Raw genomic sequence first — 18,921 nt, forward strand, 5'->3', positions numbered from 1 at the left:
CTGCTGTACGCGAGCCCTCAACGGGTATTAACGGAATATCAATATCAGATGATTCGACTGAGGTTGATAGTCGAATCAGAATCCATCGAATCGTCGATTCTCCAACAATTTAAAGAAAGCCCTTGTTGTTACACACCTTTGTTGTTCAGCTCGGTGTGAGAGAACAGCAAAAATTGTGGGACATTTTTTTTACACATTGAACAGTTTGTGTAAATGTGCATTTAAATGTTTGGATGACCACCAAAAGATGTTCCTTCAACAGCTGCAACAGTACCCATATTCAGATGCAGGAGTAGCTTTTGAACGCCAGAGGACGCCAAAGAACAACTAATCATTTTGGTTTAAAACTCAGCAGTGATCTTAGAAAGTTCCTGAACTCTAAACTAAACTGACATTTTCTAAAAATGAATAAAGCAACCCTAGATAATAAACACTATTAATTTGATCACATCAGTGTTTATGCCTAAGAGCATTTTGTGCATTCGGTGTACCAAATGAATCAGAAAAAGTGAGGGGTTTTCATTTCCCACTGCAAACATTGGGACTCATCCCTTGACACATGTCCAAATAAATTGTATTTTGTTGCTTGAACACCCCCACCGTGTCATCTGGCCAACTGCTGTGAGGTCACACTGGCGCTGGAAACTCATTAAAGCGCCAGACCGATGGAATTTGAGGGGAAAATGTCATTTTCATGGAACTACTCGGTCCCGGCAGGGGGGCTATACATCAACTAACAGGCGGGGTTTTCGTCACAGAGCAAAATGGTGATAAATTGAGAGTTGGGAACTGCCCCCCCTATTAAGAAGCTACTGGTGGAAAGATTCTTCCCACTTGGAAGGAAGCTTTTCCTCCTTGGACATCTGCTTGTGGAGTCTGTAGGAATTAGAGAGGAGAGAAGGTGCAGAGGGGGAGGCTTCACACAGAATCACCACAATTCACCATCACCATCTTTTGGCTGTGAGATTAGGTGAGTTGTCCACAACTTGACTTAGTTTATTCATGAACATTCTATTGATTAATGAACACTATTATTTTGTTGTTGTTGTTGTTTTCTGAAGATTTTGCAGATACTTGTTTTGTGGTTTACAGAGAATTCAGTGATTTAGATTTTATAGTCTAAACATACTTTAACCAAGTTGAACTTTTTTGTTTTTTAATTTTCATATCACACCACCACAAATGGTAGGCTACTGTCCTAACTATTTTAGAACTGGCTTATTTTTTTTTTTTTTCCCAAATTATTGATTTCTAGGAGTAAAAATCCCTGTGTGGATGAAAAATGGCCACAATTTTGTATAAATTCATGAAAATAACTAAACGTACTCAATGCATCTATAGTAGGCTATTTCAGGTGTAATCTAACCTAGAAGTTGACATTATTATACCTAGCTATTAAATACGATATTATAAGCTATGTTAAAAGAATCAACAAGTACATTTGTTTTAATTATAAAAAGGGCTAAATATTGAAACTCCCCTGTTCTTAGTTAGCTGCAACTTGTGTGGCCGTTTAGCTTCTGCTGACTCTGCAGAACTCAGCGGTATCCAAACCTTTTCCACCAATGGCTGCATACAGAATAATCGAAGGATACAATGGCCATTTTCATTTTTGTATATTTTTCAGAATGTTGTAAAAATGCTAAAACAGCTTATTCATACACACACATGTTATTATTATTTTCAGTATCAACATTTCAGCTTTTCCTCTTTACATTGTGCTCAGTTTTCCCCCATTTTTGTAGATTTTTTTTTTAGTTTTTTTTTGTTTAGTTGTGTTCCTACTGAGACCCTACTTGCAATAACTGAGCTAGTTACAATCGTTGCCTGCAATATTCACTTCAGACACATGTGCCGTGGTTTGCTTGACATAACGTGACCTTTTGTCTTTTTGTCTGTCATTCAGACTGATTGCTGCCCTGCTGACCCTTTAGGGCCAAAAATGAAGACAGGGCTCTCTTTAGTCACGGCTGCCTTGCTTGCAGCTTTGATATCCTCCATCGATGCCCAAGGTAAGCAAAGCACACCCGTCAATCATGATAACTACACACACTTTCCTTCCTATTTCTGTCTCTTCATCTATTCCCTCTCTCCTTTTACCAGTTATCTCCATTTGATTGTGTTCTGGGAATTAGTCCTTTATTGTAACATTGCCAGTAATGATTATGTTAATAAAGTTGTACTTATTTATGCGTATGTTACATACATACATGCATTTGTGGTGTACTTTGTCAGATTCATATGTCAAGACCTATTATAAATGAGCATTTATGTTGTATGTTTTTTCACTATTCGTAACAAATAGTAATAACCAAGTAACATTATATTAGTTTGCATTTCCAATTTCAAATGATATTTGTTAAAAAAAAGACTTCATCAAATGTAATTTATTGTTTATTGTTTTGCTATTAAATGCCTTTGTTATTTCCCATGGTGACAGTTGCTAAATCCCAACTAACTGCACACTGGAAAGAATGATTAGACATTTGTAAGTTATTATTATAGTGTGGAATCAGTGGTTTTAAGTCATTGCATTACCTATAATGAGGCCTTCAAAAGTGGGAACAAATCAGTATGATTTATGAAACATTCAGAATGTCAGTGGTAAAAAAAAAGGAAAAGTAAATAAATCACAGCTACATAAATCAGATGTACTCTTTTTGCCGTATGTGTCACTGTTTTGTTATATACATGTTAAAATGCTATTGATGGTAAAATGAAAAGTGACTTTATATACAAGAATCTAACCCAAAATCATATCAAATATGGTATGGAAACATTGTCATTTCCCCCCCAAATAATAGCTCTCTGGCAGCATGAGTGGAGTCTAAGCTCTCCTCTCACATATCGCCACTGGAGGAATGGAAAGATGAAATTGGAGAATAGCAAAAGAGTTCTCAGACAGCACAAAGACACACAAAGAGCCCTTCTAGGGGCTCCTTTGCGGGCATTTGCGAAAAACGCTGACTTGCAACACGTATGGAAAGTTACAATGCAGTAATGTTTAATGTCAGCACATGCGGAATGACTTTGGCATTCTTCCTGCCTCTCTGGGAGGGTCCATGTTCATCCCCCAGCCCCCTCTCCGCGGTCTCCCCTTCTGGCAGGAGCACAAACCAGGGTGGCTGTCTGCCTGGAGACTGAGGTTACTCAGAGAACAGTAGCCAGACGTAGAGCGGGTGTCTTTTATTAAGAACTGATGGGACATACCACCAACAGCCACAAGAGCCTAACAATATCAGGCAAGACCACCTTTAGTGTATTTTAACTCCAAGAACATAAACATGAACAAAATGTGGGAGGCAAAGTCTTGCCCGAATCATTTTCACCAGTTTTATTTAGCCATCTTTTGAATCCCCACACACATATTCACACCTTCATACCATGGTTGGAGCAGTGCACTCGTGGAGAAATGAACGGGGACACGTTCCGTCGAGTATATAAGCCAGGTTGGTGATCCTCCAATCCTAGTTTTTTACGTTTTTAATGGGCTCCTGTTCGTCATCTGCCTCTGCATTGCCAAGCTATGGCTTCCTTCCATCAAAAAGTATATTTTTCAATGATATTCATGACAAAACCTCTTATTAACAGCCAGCACGCAGCGTCTTGTAGAATTTCTATCCTCATGTCTAATTAGCTGCATGCTTCCTTCCTACGTCAGGGTTTAGCGAAACACTTAAAGAAAGCCACACTAACTCATTGAATGATTTCACGTCATCAGTCATTAGAGACTCACATAATAATTCAGTTAGTTCATAAAGATAATAACACACACACTTTTATACATTCACTTCCTTCCGTTGGCATGGAACTACATTGTGGGCTGTTAGGCTGGCGGCTATAAGAAGGAATATCATTCTAAAATATGTTTGTCACCTGTCTGTGTGGTCCCAACTGTACATGGAGAAGCAAGTCCAACAAAGTTGTTAAGCCGAACAACTTTTACATGTACATGATGCATGACCCGGAAAATGTCTGTTCTTGTCCCAATCTATATGTTCTTTTTTTTTAAAAGGACTAGTTTGCTGTTTATTGTACATGTTCAAATTGTTTTGATGCTGTCAGTGGAAAAAGTGCACAAGAGTCTCCTGTGACACATTGTGTAATCTTTTTAAACGGTTTGCAATGGATGTGTGCCACTTGCTCGTGTCAGGCCATTTGAACCTCATAAACAACATAGAATATGTTTATATACCGCGTGTATATAAAACATATGGAGTTCAATTGTGTCAAGGCTAGAATATGGCATCTTGGAGTCCATTGTATAATCAGTAACTTGCAGTGAAGTTGTGTTTTTTGTCATGCTGAGATCAACTTTGTGGTTAAAGTGGTCGGGGCATGCATTGTAATGACTGCACCCAGCATGTTATTTGGATGGTTCACTCAATGTTTGCACTGTGGTCATGTTTTCGGTCGTGCACATGTTCTGTATGCCAGTGCTTGAGTTGTTGGCCACCGTGGTCGGGCAACTCAAACAAACGCCATTTTTGCTCCAAAATGGCTTTTTTCCACTTTGTGTATTGTTACATATTCTTTACTCATCATATCACACATGAACATCAATGCTTTGTGTCTGTCCCCCAACAACGAAACAAGCCCACTTCAGTCATGAAGTGTTTGTCGTTGGGATTGACGTGAATGCTGTCTTCTTGTTTATCAATAATACAATTTCAAACATACATACTTTCCATTTATGTGTGATTTAAACGCTACTTCATCTCTTGTTTACAGTGGAACCCCCCTCGGATTTGAACTTTAAAATTATAAATGAGAACACAGTGGAAATGTCATGGGCAAGGCCCTCGTCAAGGATAGACGGCTTTAGAATACAAGTCGTTTCAGAGGCTGGTCAGTAAGAACACAAGCACGCACCATTTACACACATCCACATACTGCAACCTAACATTCTATTTTTTGCTTATTTTCATCCAGATGAACCGACCAGAGACTTTGCTCTTAATCCGTACACCACAAGCACTTCACTCACTAACCTAACCCCTGATCTGGACTACTCTGTGTCCATCAACGCCTATTATGGATCAGAGGAGAGCATTCCCATTTTTGGTCAACTCACAAGTAAGTTTGAACTTTTTTTTGAAAAGTAAGAGGTTTGTGCAAATGTCTGAGGCCACCACCTTTTTTTGTTGTTGTTTGCTTTATCTTTTTTCACAGCCGTTATGTTAACATGGTGAAACAGTAAACAGTATACAGTTACAAAACCAACTGTTGTGAATGGGTTGGGCCTGTTTATAGATACGGCAACTGCCCACCCCCCAGGAATCTTCATATCACTGCCCATCTGTTTGTTGTTGAACCAGGAAGTAGTCTAATAACAAACCCAAACATTTTTTTTAAACTTTTATCAGCACTTTGACCTTGGTGGAGCTTTGCACTGTGCTGAATACAATTCAAAAGGAAGCAGATGCGGCGTTAAGAATTTTAAAACAATAAAAGCAATAATGGCCAAATACTTTTAGACCCCTGACCCCAGGGAACATGCTTTATCAGTATAATGCTGTATCATGCTTCAAACTCTGATTTGATAAGCTGTGCGCAACAAAACGATCCTGACTTCCTCATTTTGATGAATAAAAAAAAAAATCACAAATAGTTTTGTTCAATTTTTTTTTGTCGATTAAAGTGTTTTATATACTGCGCTCCTAAGTTATTGTTGCTGATAAATTACAATTATTATTATTATCATTATTTATCTAATTTTATTTCTCAGTATCAAATGGTTCAAGTCGGTCAAAACATTTTTCCAGTTTAAATAAGGTTACATTTTTTTCTGAATTTCTGGCAAATTGATGCACTTTAAATCTTTTCAGTTACAAAGTAAAAATAAACGTTAATTAAGCTATTCTTTGTTGTAAGTTCATTTATATATGTGTTTCTTTTTCTGTTTTATTTAATGTTAATAAGAATACAATGTATGCAGAGGTATATTTATAACAATTTTATGGACAAATTATACTATTGATGACGGCGGAGAAAATGTTTCCTTCTTCCTGGGGTGGGGTGAGAAAAAAAACATTTTTGAGAAGCACTGTGTTCACGTGAAGGAGCATGTGCGCTCAAAATAAATTGCGTGATTAATCTACATTTATACATGATTAATGCGATTATTTTTTGTGATTAATCACATGAGTTAATGCACTAACATTTTTTTAGTCCTAGTTTAACCCCATAAGATTTTGATACCTAGTACCTAATCAAGCATCCCTTTAGTGAATATTGCAAGATCAACAATTAATGACCTTCTATAAATTTTAATTATGTCTTGTCCCAGCCTCTTTAAAACAAAATGTATCAAATATTTTCACGGAATGTGGATTACAGTATATATTTTAGTATGTCAATGATGCCTTTTCCAGATTTTGCCACTGTTTATGCATTATGCGTCAAACATACACTATCTGTCTGTACGTAGCTGTTGACTTGTTTTTTTGCGACACACTGTTTTTCCTGCCTTCTCCTGCTGCAAAAATAACACAGTAGGATCGGGGCGACAATGTTCACTGTTAAACGTACAGGTGTTCCTGTCTTTCAGTTCAGTCTGGTAACACCACTGGACGAGTCAGGAGGCCACAGTCCCAAGACATCAGTGAGTATTTTTCGTCTTGTGCCAAACAAAATATTTTTGAGGCTCCTTCGCCATCTTATTTTTTTAATATCTTGTCATACTGGCCCTGACAGTGTATTTTTCTATTGGAATTATTTGGTCATATTACCTTATGCTGGGTTGTCAAAGGTGAGCACACAACATTCCTTACAGTGACTGGGAAAGCTAGCATTGATTCCTTTAATTAAAAGCAGTCTCTAAAAAAGGAAACGGAGGCTTCAAGTCAGAATACAATGTTTGTTTTGTGTGTCATGAAGAGGAATAGAGCAGAAAGGGGTGGGTTAACCAGCAAAGACACGTCCACTGTACCCCATAGAAACAAGCACCATCTGACAAAATACATCATAAGGATTTAAACATCTTCAGTATCCGCCAGCGCCCCGCCTGTTGATCTTTCTAGAAACTACTTCCGCTCTTCAATGTGCCCTTGTTCATCGCAAAGCACTTACAACATTTTCAACATTTGTTTTAAAAAACGAAAGACGTGTAAATGACCAATGGAACTAAGTCAACCAATAAAAGCAATGACAACTGTCTTCGCAGTCACGTACCAATCGTCACACAAATTGCAGAGCCATGCAGAATTCTGAAAAATAAAAGTGAATCTTGCTGGTGAGGACTCAAGGTCAGCGTTAATCTCTATTCAAAATTTTAGGTCACAAAACAGACAAGATATAATTAATGATATATATATATAAAATACTCTTCAGGCTTGAGAGGGTGAGTAACAGTGCAAGGTTCCTATGGGTTACGGCTCACACAGGCATTAAGCGCAATGAAATGGCAGATCAGCGAGCAAAGCAAACAATAACGCTACAGCAGCTCAGAGAGGTACTTCTCAGTAGGACAGTGGCAAAATCATTAATTAATGAACATCTTTTGTAAGAGTGGCAAACACATTGGGACATTAGTACAAAAGGGAGACACTTACACTGTGAAGTATAGGCAATACAGAACACAAAAGGAGCTGGAAGAACTGTAAGGGGGAACAACTAAGAGTAAGGAATTATATCAGCTATTCGATTAGGACACACCAGACTGAATAAGACATTGTACCTTATAAGTAAACGACCAACAAGATTATGTTACAGCTGCAATGAGGTAGAGTCAGTGGAACATGCTATCATTCAATATAGAAGAGAAAGAAAGCTGAGAGAGGAAGTTAGAAGACATGGAAATAAGGAAGTTACCCTCAAAGGGGTACTAAACAGCAACCAGAAAATGTTTATAACGTTTCTAGAAAATACTGGTTCATGGAATAGAATTTAGTCTTGGAAGTATGTACAGGTATGTGAGGGAGAGGAAAGGGAAGGTCTGGTTCAAACTCTAATACAATAGGTGGCGGTAATATATTTTTAACGTTGAGTCCCCTGCCATAAAACAAGAAGTAAATACAGTTATAGTCTGTAAACGCATAGTCATTTGTGTTCACACATGGAGATAGTAGTTTTTTTAGGCGAAGTCCTTACTTACTCACTATTGGTAAGATGGATGTTTTGTTTAATGACTGTGTGTGCTTTATGTTTTCAAATCTGGGTGCTGTTAATTATTGCAGCATTATGTGTTCTGTCAGATTACTCATCCTTATTTTTATCTACTCATCTCCTGTCTGGGAATATCTTGTCCTGTGCATCTGACCAATCTAAGTCTAAGGCTAGATCTGACCAATCTAAATCTATGAGCATGAACTGATGAAGCCAATAGGGATGAGAGGCAAAACATCTTCTAAGACAAACCAAACAGTCCAGTTGTGATCAATTGAATGCCCTGAGATAATCCTGTGGCAGCAATGTACATCCTTTGCACATTTGCAGATGATGAGCCTCCCCTGTGCATAATAGGTCCCCACATAAATCTTGGGGCCGTACATACAACGGGCGGTCTACATGTGGGTAGCGACGGCCCTGTATTTAGTCTGCAGAGTTGCTTCAAGGGTAGAATGACTGTACCAAACCAAAACTTTGGCACACCCCATTCTTTTTTGGTATTAAAGCACACATTGAAAGAAAAGGTCATCATACAAGTATTTTTACACCCATCAAGCTCTAAGTTTAGGTCAATCCAAATTCTGCAACATGACATTATTAAACAGACTGAATTTTGCTCTTTGTCTCTGCAGAGTGTTCCGTCAGTGCAATCGCAGATTTGGTGTTTCTAGTGGATGGTTCATGGAGCGTGGGTAGAGAGAACTTTAAGCACATCCGTAGTTTTATCGCCGGTCTGGCCGGTGCCTTTGACATCGGCAAGGACAAAACTCAAGTGGCTGTGGTGCAATACAGCTCAGACACTCGAACAGAGTTCCCCCTCACACGATACACCAGAAGAGGTGACCTGCTTCAAGCCATCAACACACTGCCATACAAGGGAGGAAATACCATGACAGGTATAGGGCTAATTGATCTTGTATATTTTGTATTTGAACAAATTAAAGCAAATATATAAAGTATCCTTTATGCCTCTGCTTTTAGGTGATGCTATTGATTACTTGCTGCAAAACATATTCACGGAGGAAGCTGGATCCAGGAAAGGTTTTCCAAAGATAGCTATGATTATCACTGATGGAAAATCCCAAGATCCAGTGGAGGAATATGCTAAAAGACTCAGGAATATTGGAGTGGAAATATTTGTCCTAGGTATGTTTTTCCACAAAGGTCCTTTTGGAAACCTTTTGCCTTTCCACTGATTCTTCATGATAAGATGCCTAATAAAAGCTACACTAAAACCAGGCATCTGAATAAACATTTTTGTACTTGTTATTTTCCATCTCAGGTATTAAAGGAGCAGATGAAAATGAGCTCAGAGAAATGGCCTCCACCCCGTACAGCAAACATGTGTACAATGTGCCCAACTTTGACAGGATCCAAGAGGTCCAGAAAAAGATTGTTTCAGAGGTGTGCTCAGGTGTTGATGAGCAGCTCAACGTAATAGTCAGCGGTGAAGAAAGTAGGTCTATTATTATGCTCCAATGGTTATTTATGGGATTCAATTCTTGTTTACTACACAGTTAGGGAATTTACAGCACTCTCCAAATTGTTGAATAATTTTCTTTCAGTGGTGGAGCCAGCATACAACTTGCAAGTCACGGAAATTGCTTCAAAGTCAATGAGAATTACGTGGGATCCATCCCTGGGGCAGATCACAGGCTATAAGCTCGTCCTTGTTCCCATGTTGCCCGGTGTTAAGCGGCAAGAGTTGTACATCGGAGCTACACAGACATCCATCATTGTACGTGACCTCTCTTCTGAGACAGAATACGAGATAAGCCTGTACGCCTTAAAGGGTCTGACACCTAGTGAGCCCATCGTGACTTTGGAGAGGACGCAACCTGTCAAAGTCAGAACAGGTGAGGGGATTTGTTGGTATGATTTGCTGTCATCATTGTCATCACCTTATGTTGCTTTTGTGGTGTAACTAGAATCTGTGTTTGCGCCCATTCTAGAATGCTCTCTGGGAGTGGATGTTCAGGCTGACGTGGTTCTACTGGTAGATGGCTCGTACAGTATTGGATTACAAAACTTTGCCAAAGTCCGTGCCTTCTTGGAGGTACTGGTGGATTCATTCGACATTGGACCCAACAAGGTCCAGATTAGCTTGGTCCAGTACAGTCGAGATCCACACACTGAGTTCTCCCTAAACACCCATCACGACATTAGTGCTGTTGTTAAAGCTGTACGCACCTTCCCTTACCGTGGAGGCTCCACCAACACTGGCAGGGCCATGGCATATGTCAAGGACAAAGTCTTTATCAATTCCCGTGGAGCGAGAGACAATGTTCCCCGTGTTATGGTGTTGATCACAGACGGAAAGTCATCAGACTCTTTTCAGGATGCGGCAACCAACCTGAGGAATAGCGATGTGGAGATTTTTGCTGTTGGTGTGAAAGATGCAGTGAGGTCAGAGCTTGAAGCCATCGCCAATCAACCATCAGATACTCATGTCTACGAGGTGGAGGACTTTGATGCCTTCCAGAGGATCTCCAAAGAGCTTACCCAGTCCATCTGTTTGAGGATCGAACAGGAGCTGCTCAAAATCAAAAAGAAGAGTAAGTAGGAGGACAGATGATCTTAACTAACCAATTATGAGCAACTACATTCAGATTCAGACTCACCTTTATTTTCATAATACTGGTTGTTACAACAAGATTAGGTGGGAGGTACTTCCACAGATCCATGTGCACAGCACAGACAAAATTACACAAGATTAACACGAGACAAAAACATGGAAATGGCACTAAAAACAGAAACAAATGCTATAAAAAATGTTATGAATAAATGAATACTGAAAGTGCGATGAGTATAAAAACTGAAGGGTAAAGGAATAAATATAAAATATAAATACCGATGGTGCATTGGATATACATAAACAGTGTGCAACAAAATGTGCAAGAGTTCAGGATGAGGTAGTTTGGGTTAATGTTTCGGGGTCGAGTTATGTCTATTAGGAGAAGAAATTGTTTGCTAGCCTACTGGTGCAGGATTTTATTAACCTGTAATGTCTTCGAGAAGGCAACAGGTCAAACATAGAGTGAGCAGGGTGTAAAGTGTTTTTTGTGATGGCCGTGGTTCTCCTGAGGCAGCAGGATGAGGAGATGAGTTCCAGGGTGGGCAGAGGGCAGCCGATGATTTTTGGGCAGTGTTTATAACCCTCTGCATCGCCTTTTTGTCCTCAACTGTGGAGCCTGTGTACCCCACTCCCAGACTGTAGGTCAGGACGTTCTCCGCAGAGGAGCGGTAGAAGGCCAACAGCAGCTCCAAACACTTCATGATTACAGACGTCAAAGCTATTGGTCTGTCATAATGCAGGCTGCCTATGGCAGTTTTTTGGGGGAAGGGGATGATGGTGGAAGCCTTCAGACATGTGGGGACGGTGGCATGTGTCAGGAAGAGATTGAACAGTTTTGTGAGGATCACGGCTAGTTGGTCTGCACATGCTTTGATCACATTCCTCGGGATACTACCGGGACCAACAGCTTTCCTGGGGTTCACTGTCCGTAGATTAGGGAGAGGGGTGGGGTGCTGGATTCAGGGGGAATAGTGTCAGTGGGTGTGTGGTGGTGGCTTCAAACCGGGCAAAGAAGCTGTTTAAATTTCTGCCAGGCTGCTGCTGCACTGGGATGTTGGAGGGGGTGGCCTCTGCAGTTAGTCAGGGGCTGGATGCCCTTCCACATCTGACGCAGGTTATTGTCCATCAAGTATGTATGAGTCCTTGGCGTGTTTGATGCCTCTCCTCAGGCCGGCTCTGGCGATTCTGTAGAGAACCCAGTCCCCTTTTCTAAAGGCAGAGTTCCGGGCTCTGATTAGAGTCTGGACTTCATTTGTCATCCAGGGCTTATTTTATGGGACGACCCGGCTGCGTCTTTCCTCTGTAACATTTTCTACACAGCTGTTAATGTAGAAGAGGACAGACTTTGTGAATCTGTCCCCCTCCTGGTCTTCAAAATTGCTCCACTCTGTGCAGGCGAAGCAGTCCTGCAGCTGGAGGAGAATGTTTTCAGGTCAGGCTTTGATGGTTTGAGAGGCTGGTTTTGTTTGCCTCCTGAGTGGGGTGTAAGCTGGGTGGAGGTTATTTGCTGTCATGTTGGTCCATACTGTATTACAATTGTTATTGATGCATATGAAGAAGCCTACAGCCTACAGTTGTGGGCCTAAGCAGAGAAGCAGCAGCCTAAGCAGATAAGCCCAGACTTCCCTCTCCTCACCTACTTCGTCCAGCTCTTCCCCGGGGATCCCGAGACGTTCCCAAGCCGGCTGGGAGACATAGTCTCTCTACCATGTCCTGGGTCTTTCCTGTGGTCTCCTACTGGTTGGACGCGCCTAAACACTTTCCCAGGGAGGCCTACGGGGGCATTCTGACTAGTTGCCCGAACCACCTGATGTGGCTTCTCTCGATGTGGAGGAGCAGCGGCTTTACGCTGAGCTCCTCTCGAAATAACAGAGCTTCTCACCCTATCTCTACGGGAGAGCCCCGCCACCCAATGGAGGAAACTCATTTCGGCTGCTTGGACCCTTGAACTTGTCCTTTCCGTCATAACCCAAAGCTCATGACGATAGGTGAGGATAAGGACGTAGATCGACCGGTAAATTGAGAGCTTTGCCCTTCGGCTTAGCTCCTTCTTCACCATGACGGACCAATGCAGGGTACGCATCACTGCAGACGCTGCACCGATCCGCCTGTCGATCTCACGATCCAATCTTCCTCCACTCGTGAACAAGACCCGAGGTTAATTAAAGAATGGAGCCATGCTTGACGACTTAATTTTCTAAACCTTTCAAGCATAGAACGAAGAACATAGAAAACATTGTTGTTCACTGCTCTCAGTAATTAAGGCTTATTTGGTAAATTGAACGAAGGCCCACAAAACATTGTACTGACAGTGTATCACAATCATGGCGCTACTACTTTCACGTGATTTAGACTTTAATATGCGATCATTTTATTTTGTAGGTCTGCTTCCACCCACGGATTTGGTATTCTCTGAGATTACCTCCCGCAGCTTCCGCACTACCTGGACTGCACCTGCGGCCTACATCTTGTCTTACCTGGTTCGATTCCGTAAGTCCGAAGACGTCACCGGAGACTATGTTACCCTGGCGATACCCAGTGATACCACCACAGCTGTTCTGCCTCATCTGTACCCTCTCACGCCGTATGAGGTCAACGTCTTTGCTCAGTACGAGAAAGGAGACAGTTTTCCTTTAACTGGTGAAGAAACCACCCTCGAAGGTGAGATATTGTATTGACTGTATAAAATATTATGTTCAGTGTTGTTTTCAAATAAAAGCAAGTTCATTTCTGTGGGTTTGGCAAGCTAGTCATACTCCAGCCAACTGAATTTATATTCTGCTATGCCTCACTTTACAGAGAAAGGGAGAGTGCGGAACCTTCGAGTTACAGAGGAGACTACCAACAGTTTTAGGGTATCTTGGCAAGCTGCCCCAGGTTCGGTTATCCGATATCGTCTATCCTACATCCCACTTAGTGGTGCTGGGGAAATACTGGAGGCCCAAACTATTGGGGATGAGACTACCATAGTCCTACAGGAGCTTTTCCCTATCACCACCTATCGTGTGTCTGTATCTGCTGAATACATCACTGGCATGGGGGATGAGATGCAAATAGATGGTACCACCAAGGAAGGTGAGACAATAAAACTACTAACATTTTTAGCTTAAATGTATCTTCCTTAAAGAATACTAATTATAGGTTGTTCTGTTTGCCCTCAGTCATTGGTTCACCACGCAACCTTCAGGTGTTTGATGAAACCATCAGTACTATGAGACTGACATGGGAGGCTGCTCCAGGAAATGTCCTCCAATACAGCATTTCCTACAAACCTGCAGAAGGCGGTGAGAGGCGAGAGGTATTCATCAGGGGGGATACCACCCAGGCTTTGCTTCAGAACCTCCAACCTGATACTGAATATGAGCTATTTGTCAGTGCTCGCTATACTTCTGCTGTCGGCGATCCTCTTCTGGGCACAGGAACAACATTAGAAGGTAAGGAACACATTTACTTAAAAGGGTAGGGTAATTACGATGTTTAAATGATGACCAAAACTACTTATATTCCCCCCATGATATGCTAATGTGTGCGTAATAATGTAACAACTGATTCAGTAAGTAATTGTTACTGTGTACATATGCATTAACACATTTTGAGGAATGCATATAAACTGAGACAAAACACGCCGTGTAGTATTTGTGGTCTACTGTTATTTTGTGGGTGAAAAAAGTGTCCAATAATATATACAAAGGTCATGTATTTCCTTATTCGCTATCTGCTGTATTAGATGCTTGTCAAATGACGGTAAATACGACTGAAGTTTGACATTTTAAGTTACTAGAGCTGTGATTGTAATTTATAATAGAAGAGGAAAAACTTGGGAATGTGGCACTATATGTAATTATTTTGGCACAGACTGGAAATTGGAGTAGGGGTGCTTCTAAGACTGTAGAAAGTTAATGGTTTGGAGTAGAGAGCCTGTGCAGTGATTCTATTACATCCGCCATCTGGTCATGTATTGTTATAATATATGTGTATTTGCCTAATAGTGCAGTTTTATATACTAGGGAAGTTTTTGAAAAATGCAACATAGAAGCACAACCTCAAGTTTCATTTTGGTGCATCATTACCTTAGAATGGCAGTAGACTAGGGGTCATAACACACAACAAGTAAGGTATTGTGTAGAAGTAGTCAGGCTTTAAGTTGTATGGCTATTCTGTGCTGAGAGATTGGTCTATTATTGCACCATTCAATGACACATGCAACCGTGGCTTTAGTGTTAGAATAAAGTGGAAAGATTTGTATCCAGGTTTAATAATAAGGTGATCTCACAGACATTGAGATTTAGTCCATTATTGTGGTAAATATAACACTTCATGATTACAAATCAAGATATCAGAATTCATTCATTCAATAAACCATTCCTCAACTAAAATTAGGCTTCAGCTATGATGAACACCATACTGTATGTCATTCCTTGACCAACCCTTGCATCACTGATTATGTCATCCCATTTTCCCAGACATCACAATCATGCTGTTGCAACTCTACCCGAGCTTTGGGTGTGGTGTTTTTTTAACAAAAAAAACTCTGTGAACATTTCAAAACAGGCTACATTCATCTTCAGGCCTTCCTTTTTAACTAACTCCGACTAAAATGCAAAAATATTTTTTTTTATTGCGTTAACTTCAACAAGTACAGAATCTGCTGTCCTCAGCAGCTCCATAGAAAAAGACATAGATGACAAAGCACTTTGTTTGGTTGGCTCTAATAAGTCATCATGATGTCAGCACTATATGAACACTGATCTTGTTGTCTTCAAGGGTCACTAAATTTGAGTGACCCTCGCCTATGAAGTTTGTATAGGTGGGTTACACAAAGCCATTCCTTGTGACTATAAGCGCATGGAATAGTGGCCAGCACACAAGCCATGAGGTAGACAGAAATGTTACAATGAAAAGTCTAAAAGGGTGCACTCGCCAGGTGCACATGAAACTGTTTTGATGAACTGAGCATGATATGAACAAACACATTATTATTTACTTATGAATAGGGAGCCCTATTCATCTTGGAAGATGTTACCTTAGAGAACCTTGGAAAGGTGCCGGAGCTGTCTCATGGGTGGGGCAAAGGACTTGCAAGATCCTGTGAGAGTGACGATGAATAGAAAAGCATATTTGGAAAATGCTTCAGGGTGTCTTGGAGTATTGAGGGCCCAGCCTGTTTTTTGAAAGGCCATATATGTGTGCCCTGAAGCCAAAAACGGACATGATCAAGTTGCCTGAAATGGTATGGGCTTTCAACCAAATTTAGAAACTACATAATATTGAGTCATGTAGTGCAAACAAATATATCATCATTATTAATCTGATTAAAAATGTTAACTCAATTAACCTTTCTGCTTCACATTAAACAAAACAAACTAATACTAAACACCACGTTGACCCTCTCTATAGCAAATTTGAATACAACGATGGATCAGTCGACCGACATCAAGTAATTAGCAGGAGGAAGTTTGTGTAACAGAACCCATTATTATGGATACATGCTTATTTAGGAAAACAAAAAGTGCATATAATTTCCCTACTTTATTGAGTCTTATTGCTCCTGCAAAATGAAAAATGATTAATATAGATTAAAGATGAATGATATTTCCTTGTGATTATTGAAATTAATCCACAGCAACTCTGTGATTAATCTGATTGAATCTTTCAATCATACAAGTAATTTATAATAATTACACCCACCAGGAAGTTACGAATTTGTCAGAGTTTGTCTTTCAATTAGTTAGCAACATAAGTTGTTGAAGTTTGGGGTCACCCCAAAACCCCCTTCAGCCCCAGGGACCCCTAAGGTTAAGTCAGCCCTGGTCACACTCCTGCTCCGCTTCCACCCACAGAGACAAAGAGATTAGATGACTGACAAGAGGGTTCACTTAAATGCAAAGAGTGAACTCTCTTGCAGCCTTTTTTGTAAGGGCCAGATTAATAAAATAAACATGCACGGACATAGCAATTTAATTTATCCTGTGATTATTTACCTCCACCAGAAGGTTATGTATTTGCTGGGGTTTGTTTGTCTGTTAGTCACTCTCCAAGTGCTTTTGTAGTTATTAATGCAGTATTAGTTTCATTCTATGGCACTGCTGGGTATATGTTTTTGTCCACTGACAGACCCACAGGGAAAATCCGAATTAAAGTCAAATGGTATAAATGAAGATTGCCATGCATTGCTGATGTGGCACTTTCTACTAATATAAAGTGAAGACTGAACAAGTCTGAACCTGGTGCTTGTGTCTAGCAGGCTAGACACAAGCACCAGGGTAATTATCATTGCATGAGATGGTGCTGTTGCATTTTTATGGATGCTGTTTTTTATGTAATATGATTTAAGCATCTGTGAAAGTTATGTCAGGACATGCCTCTGCAGGAGAAGCATTTATGATCATCTTTATTTGTGTTGTATCCCAATTTATTAATATGGGAAAGGCTTTAGTGTGAATTTGTCATCAGTGCATTGTTTTAATTTGAGAATATCAGTATACAGTTACCTGCTTGGGGTTGAAGTCAGTAACATATACGATAAGGAAACACTTTTTGTGTGAATTGCAGTATAGATTAGATAGATAGAGGGGTATTTGTAGTTCTCTTGGGCAGTGGTCCCCAACCACCGGACCGATTGGTACCCGGCCGCACAAGAAAAAAAAAATAAAATAAAATAATATTATTTTTTTATTTTTATTAAATCAACATAAAAAACACAATATATACATTATATATCAATATAGATCAGGGGTCTCAAACTTTTTTTTTTCTTAAAAAAATCTAACATGCACTTTTTAATGAATTCACCTTCTTTGAATGGCTATCCCGCCCTAGCAACATACTTGCCAACCCTCCCGATTTTTCCGGGAGACTCCCGAATTTCAGTGCCCCTCCCGACAATCTCCCGGGGCAACCATTCTCCCGAATTTGTCCCGATTTTCACCCGGACAACAATATTAAGGGCGTGCCGTGATGACACTGCCTTTAACGTCCTCTCCAACCTGTCGTCGCGTCCACTTTTTCACCATACAAACAACGTGCCGGCCCAGTCACATGTTGTATGAGGCTTCTGCAGACACACGTAAGTGACTGCAAGACATACTTGATCAACAACCATACAGGTCACACTGAGGGTAGCAGTATAAACAAGTTTAACACTGTTACAAATATGCGCCACACTGTGAACCCACACCAAACAAGAATGACAAACACATTTCGGGAGAGCATCCACACCGTAACACAACATAAACACAACATAAACACAACAGAACAAATACCCAGAACATCTTGCAGCCCTAACTCTTCCGGGCTACAATATACACCCTCGCTACAACCAACTCCGCCCACCTCAACCGACGCACGAAGGGGGGGGCGGGGTTCGGTGGTAGCGGGGGTGTATATTGTAGCCCGGAAGAGTTAGGGCTGCATGTGATTCTGGGTTGTTGTTCTGTTGTGTTTATGTTGTGTTACGGTGCGGATGTTCTCCCGAAATGTGTTTGTCATTCTTGTTTGGTGTGGGTTCACAGTGTGGCGCATATTAGTAACAGTGTTAAAGTTGTTTATACGGTCACCCTCAGTGTGACCTGTGTGGCTGTTGATCAAGTATGTCTTGCAGTCACTTACGTGTGTGTACAGAAGCCAAATACAACATGTGACTCGGCTGGCACGCTGTTGGTACAGGTTGTAGAGGGCGCTAAAGGCAGTGCCATCACGGCACGCCCTTAATATTGTTGTTTGGGTGAAAATCGGCAGACATTCGAGAGAATGGTTGCCCTGAAATTCGTGAGTCTCCCGGAAAAATCGTGAGGGTTGGCAAGTATGACGCTGTCAAGCGCCATTCATATAAAACTCGCGGGCCGCACTAACATTACATTTTCATATTAAGGTGCGGGCCGCAAAATAACGTCTCGCGGGCCGCAATTGGCCCGCGGGCCGCGTATCTGAGACCCCTGATATAGATCAATACAGTCTGCAGGGATACAGTCCGTAAGCACACATGATTGTATTTCTTTATGAAAAAAAAGAAAATAAAAAAACATTTTTATTTATTTTTTTAATTTCACCCACCCCCCCCTCCGGTCCGTGGGACACATTTTCAAGCGTTGACCGGTCCGCAGCTACAAAAAGGTTGGGGACCACTGCTCTTGAGGATTCACAGGATTTAATTACGATAGTTTAGCTTGGAGGTGAAGTTTTTTATACGTGGAGTGGAAAGAATCTGACTTTGCTTATGCTAAATCTGTGAACCATGT

General features: G+C 40.8%; 1 protein-coding gene across 6 annotated transcripts in view; it reads left to right on the forward strand.

Annotated features, from left to right (window-relative positions):
- Positions 1–642: 642 nt before the first annotated feature.
- LOC133646484 (collagen alpha-1(XII) chain-like) overlaps positions 643–18,921 on the forward strand; it is a 73,415-nt gene continuing 55,136 nt past the window's right edge. For 2 of the 6 annotated variants that reach the window (XM_062041883.1, XM_062041884.1), the window contains exons 1-13: positions 645–970; positions 1,907–2,012; positions 4,732–4,848; positions 4,933–5,076; positions 6,551–6,604; positions 8,742–9,005; positions 9,091–9,255; positions 9,392–9,565; positions 9,675–9,965; positions 10,062–10,664; positions 13,067–13,345; positions 13,484–13,759; positions 13,846–14,118. In XM_062041883.1, the coding sequence (XP_061897867.1) occupies positions 1,943–2,012; positions 4,732–4,848; positions 4,933–5,076; positions 6,551–6,604; positions 8,742–9,005; positions 9,091–9,255; positions 9,392–9,565; positions 9,675–9,965; positions 10,062–10,664; positions 13,067–13,345; positions 13,484–13,759; positions 13,846–14,118 (2,710 nt within the window). In that variant the 5' untranslated portion in view covers positions 645–970; positions 1,907–1,942. Of the gene's footprint in view, positions 971–1,906; positions 2,013–4,731; positions 4,849–4,932; positions 5,077–6,550; positions 6,605–8,741; positions 9,006–9,090; positions 9,256–9,391; positions 9,566–9,674; positions 9,966–10,061; positions 10,665–13,066; positions 13,346–13,483; positions 13,760–13,845; positions 14,119–18,921 lie in introns of all 6 variants that reach the window. The other 4 variants (XM_062041885.1, XM_062041886.1, XM_062041887.1 and 1 more) reach the window with 3 other exon arrangements.

The sequence above is a fragment of the Entelurus aequoreus genome, linkage group LG03 (genome assembly GCF_033978785.1).
Source record: "Entelurus aequoreus isolate RoL-2023_Sb linkage group LG03, RoL_Eaeq_v1.1, whole genome shotgun sequence".
Taxonomy (NCBI): Eukaryota; Metazoa; Chordata; class Actinopteri; order Syngnathiformes; family Syngnathidae; genus Entelurus; species Entelurus aequoreus.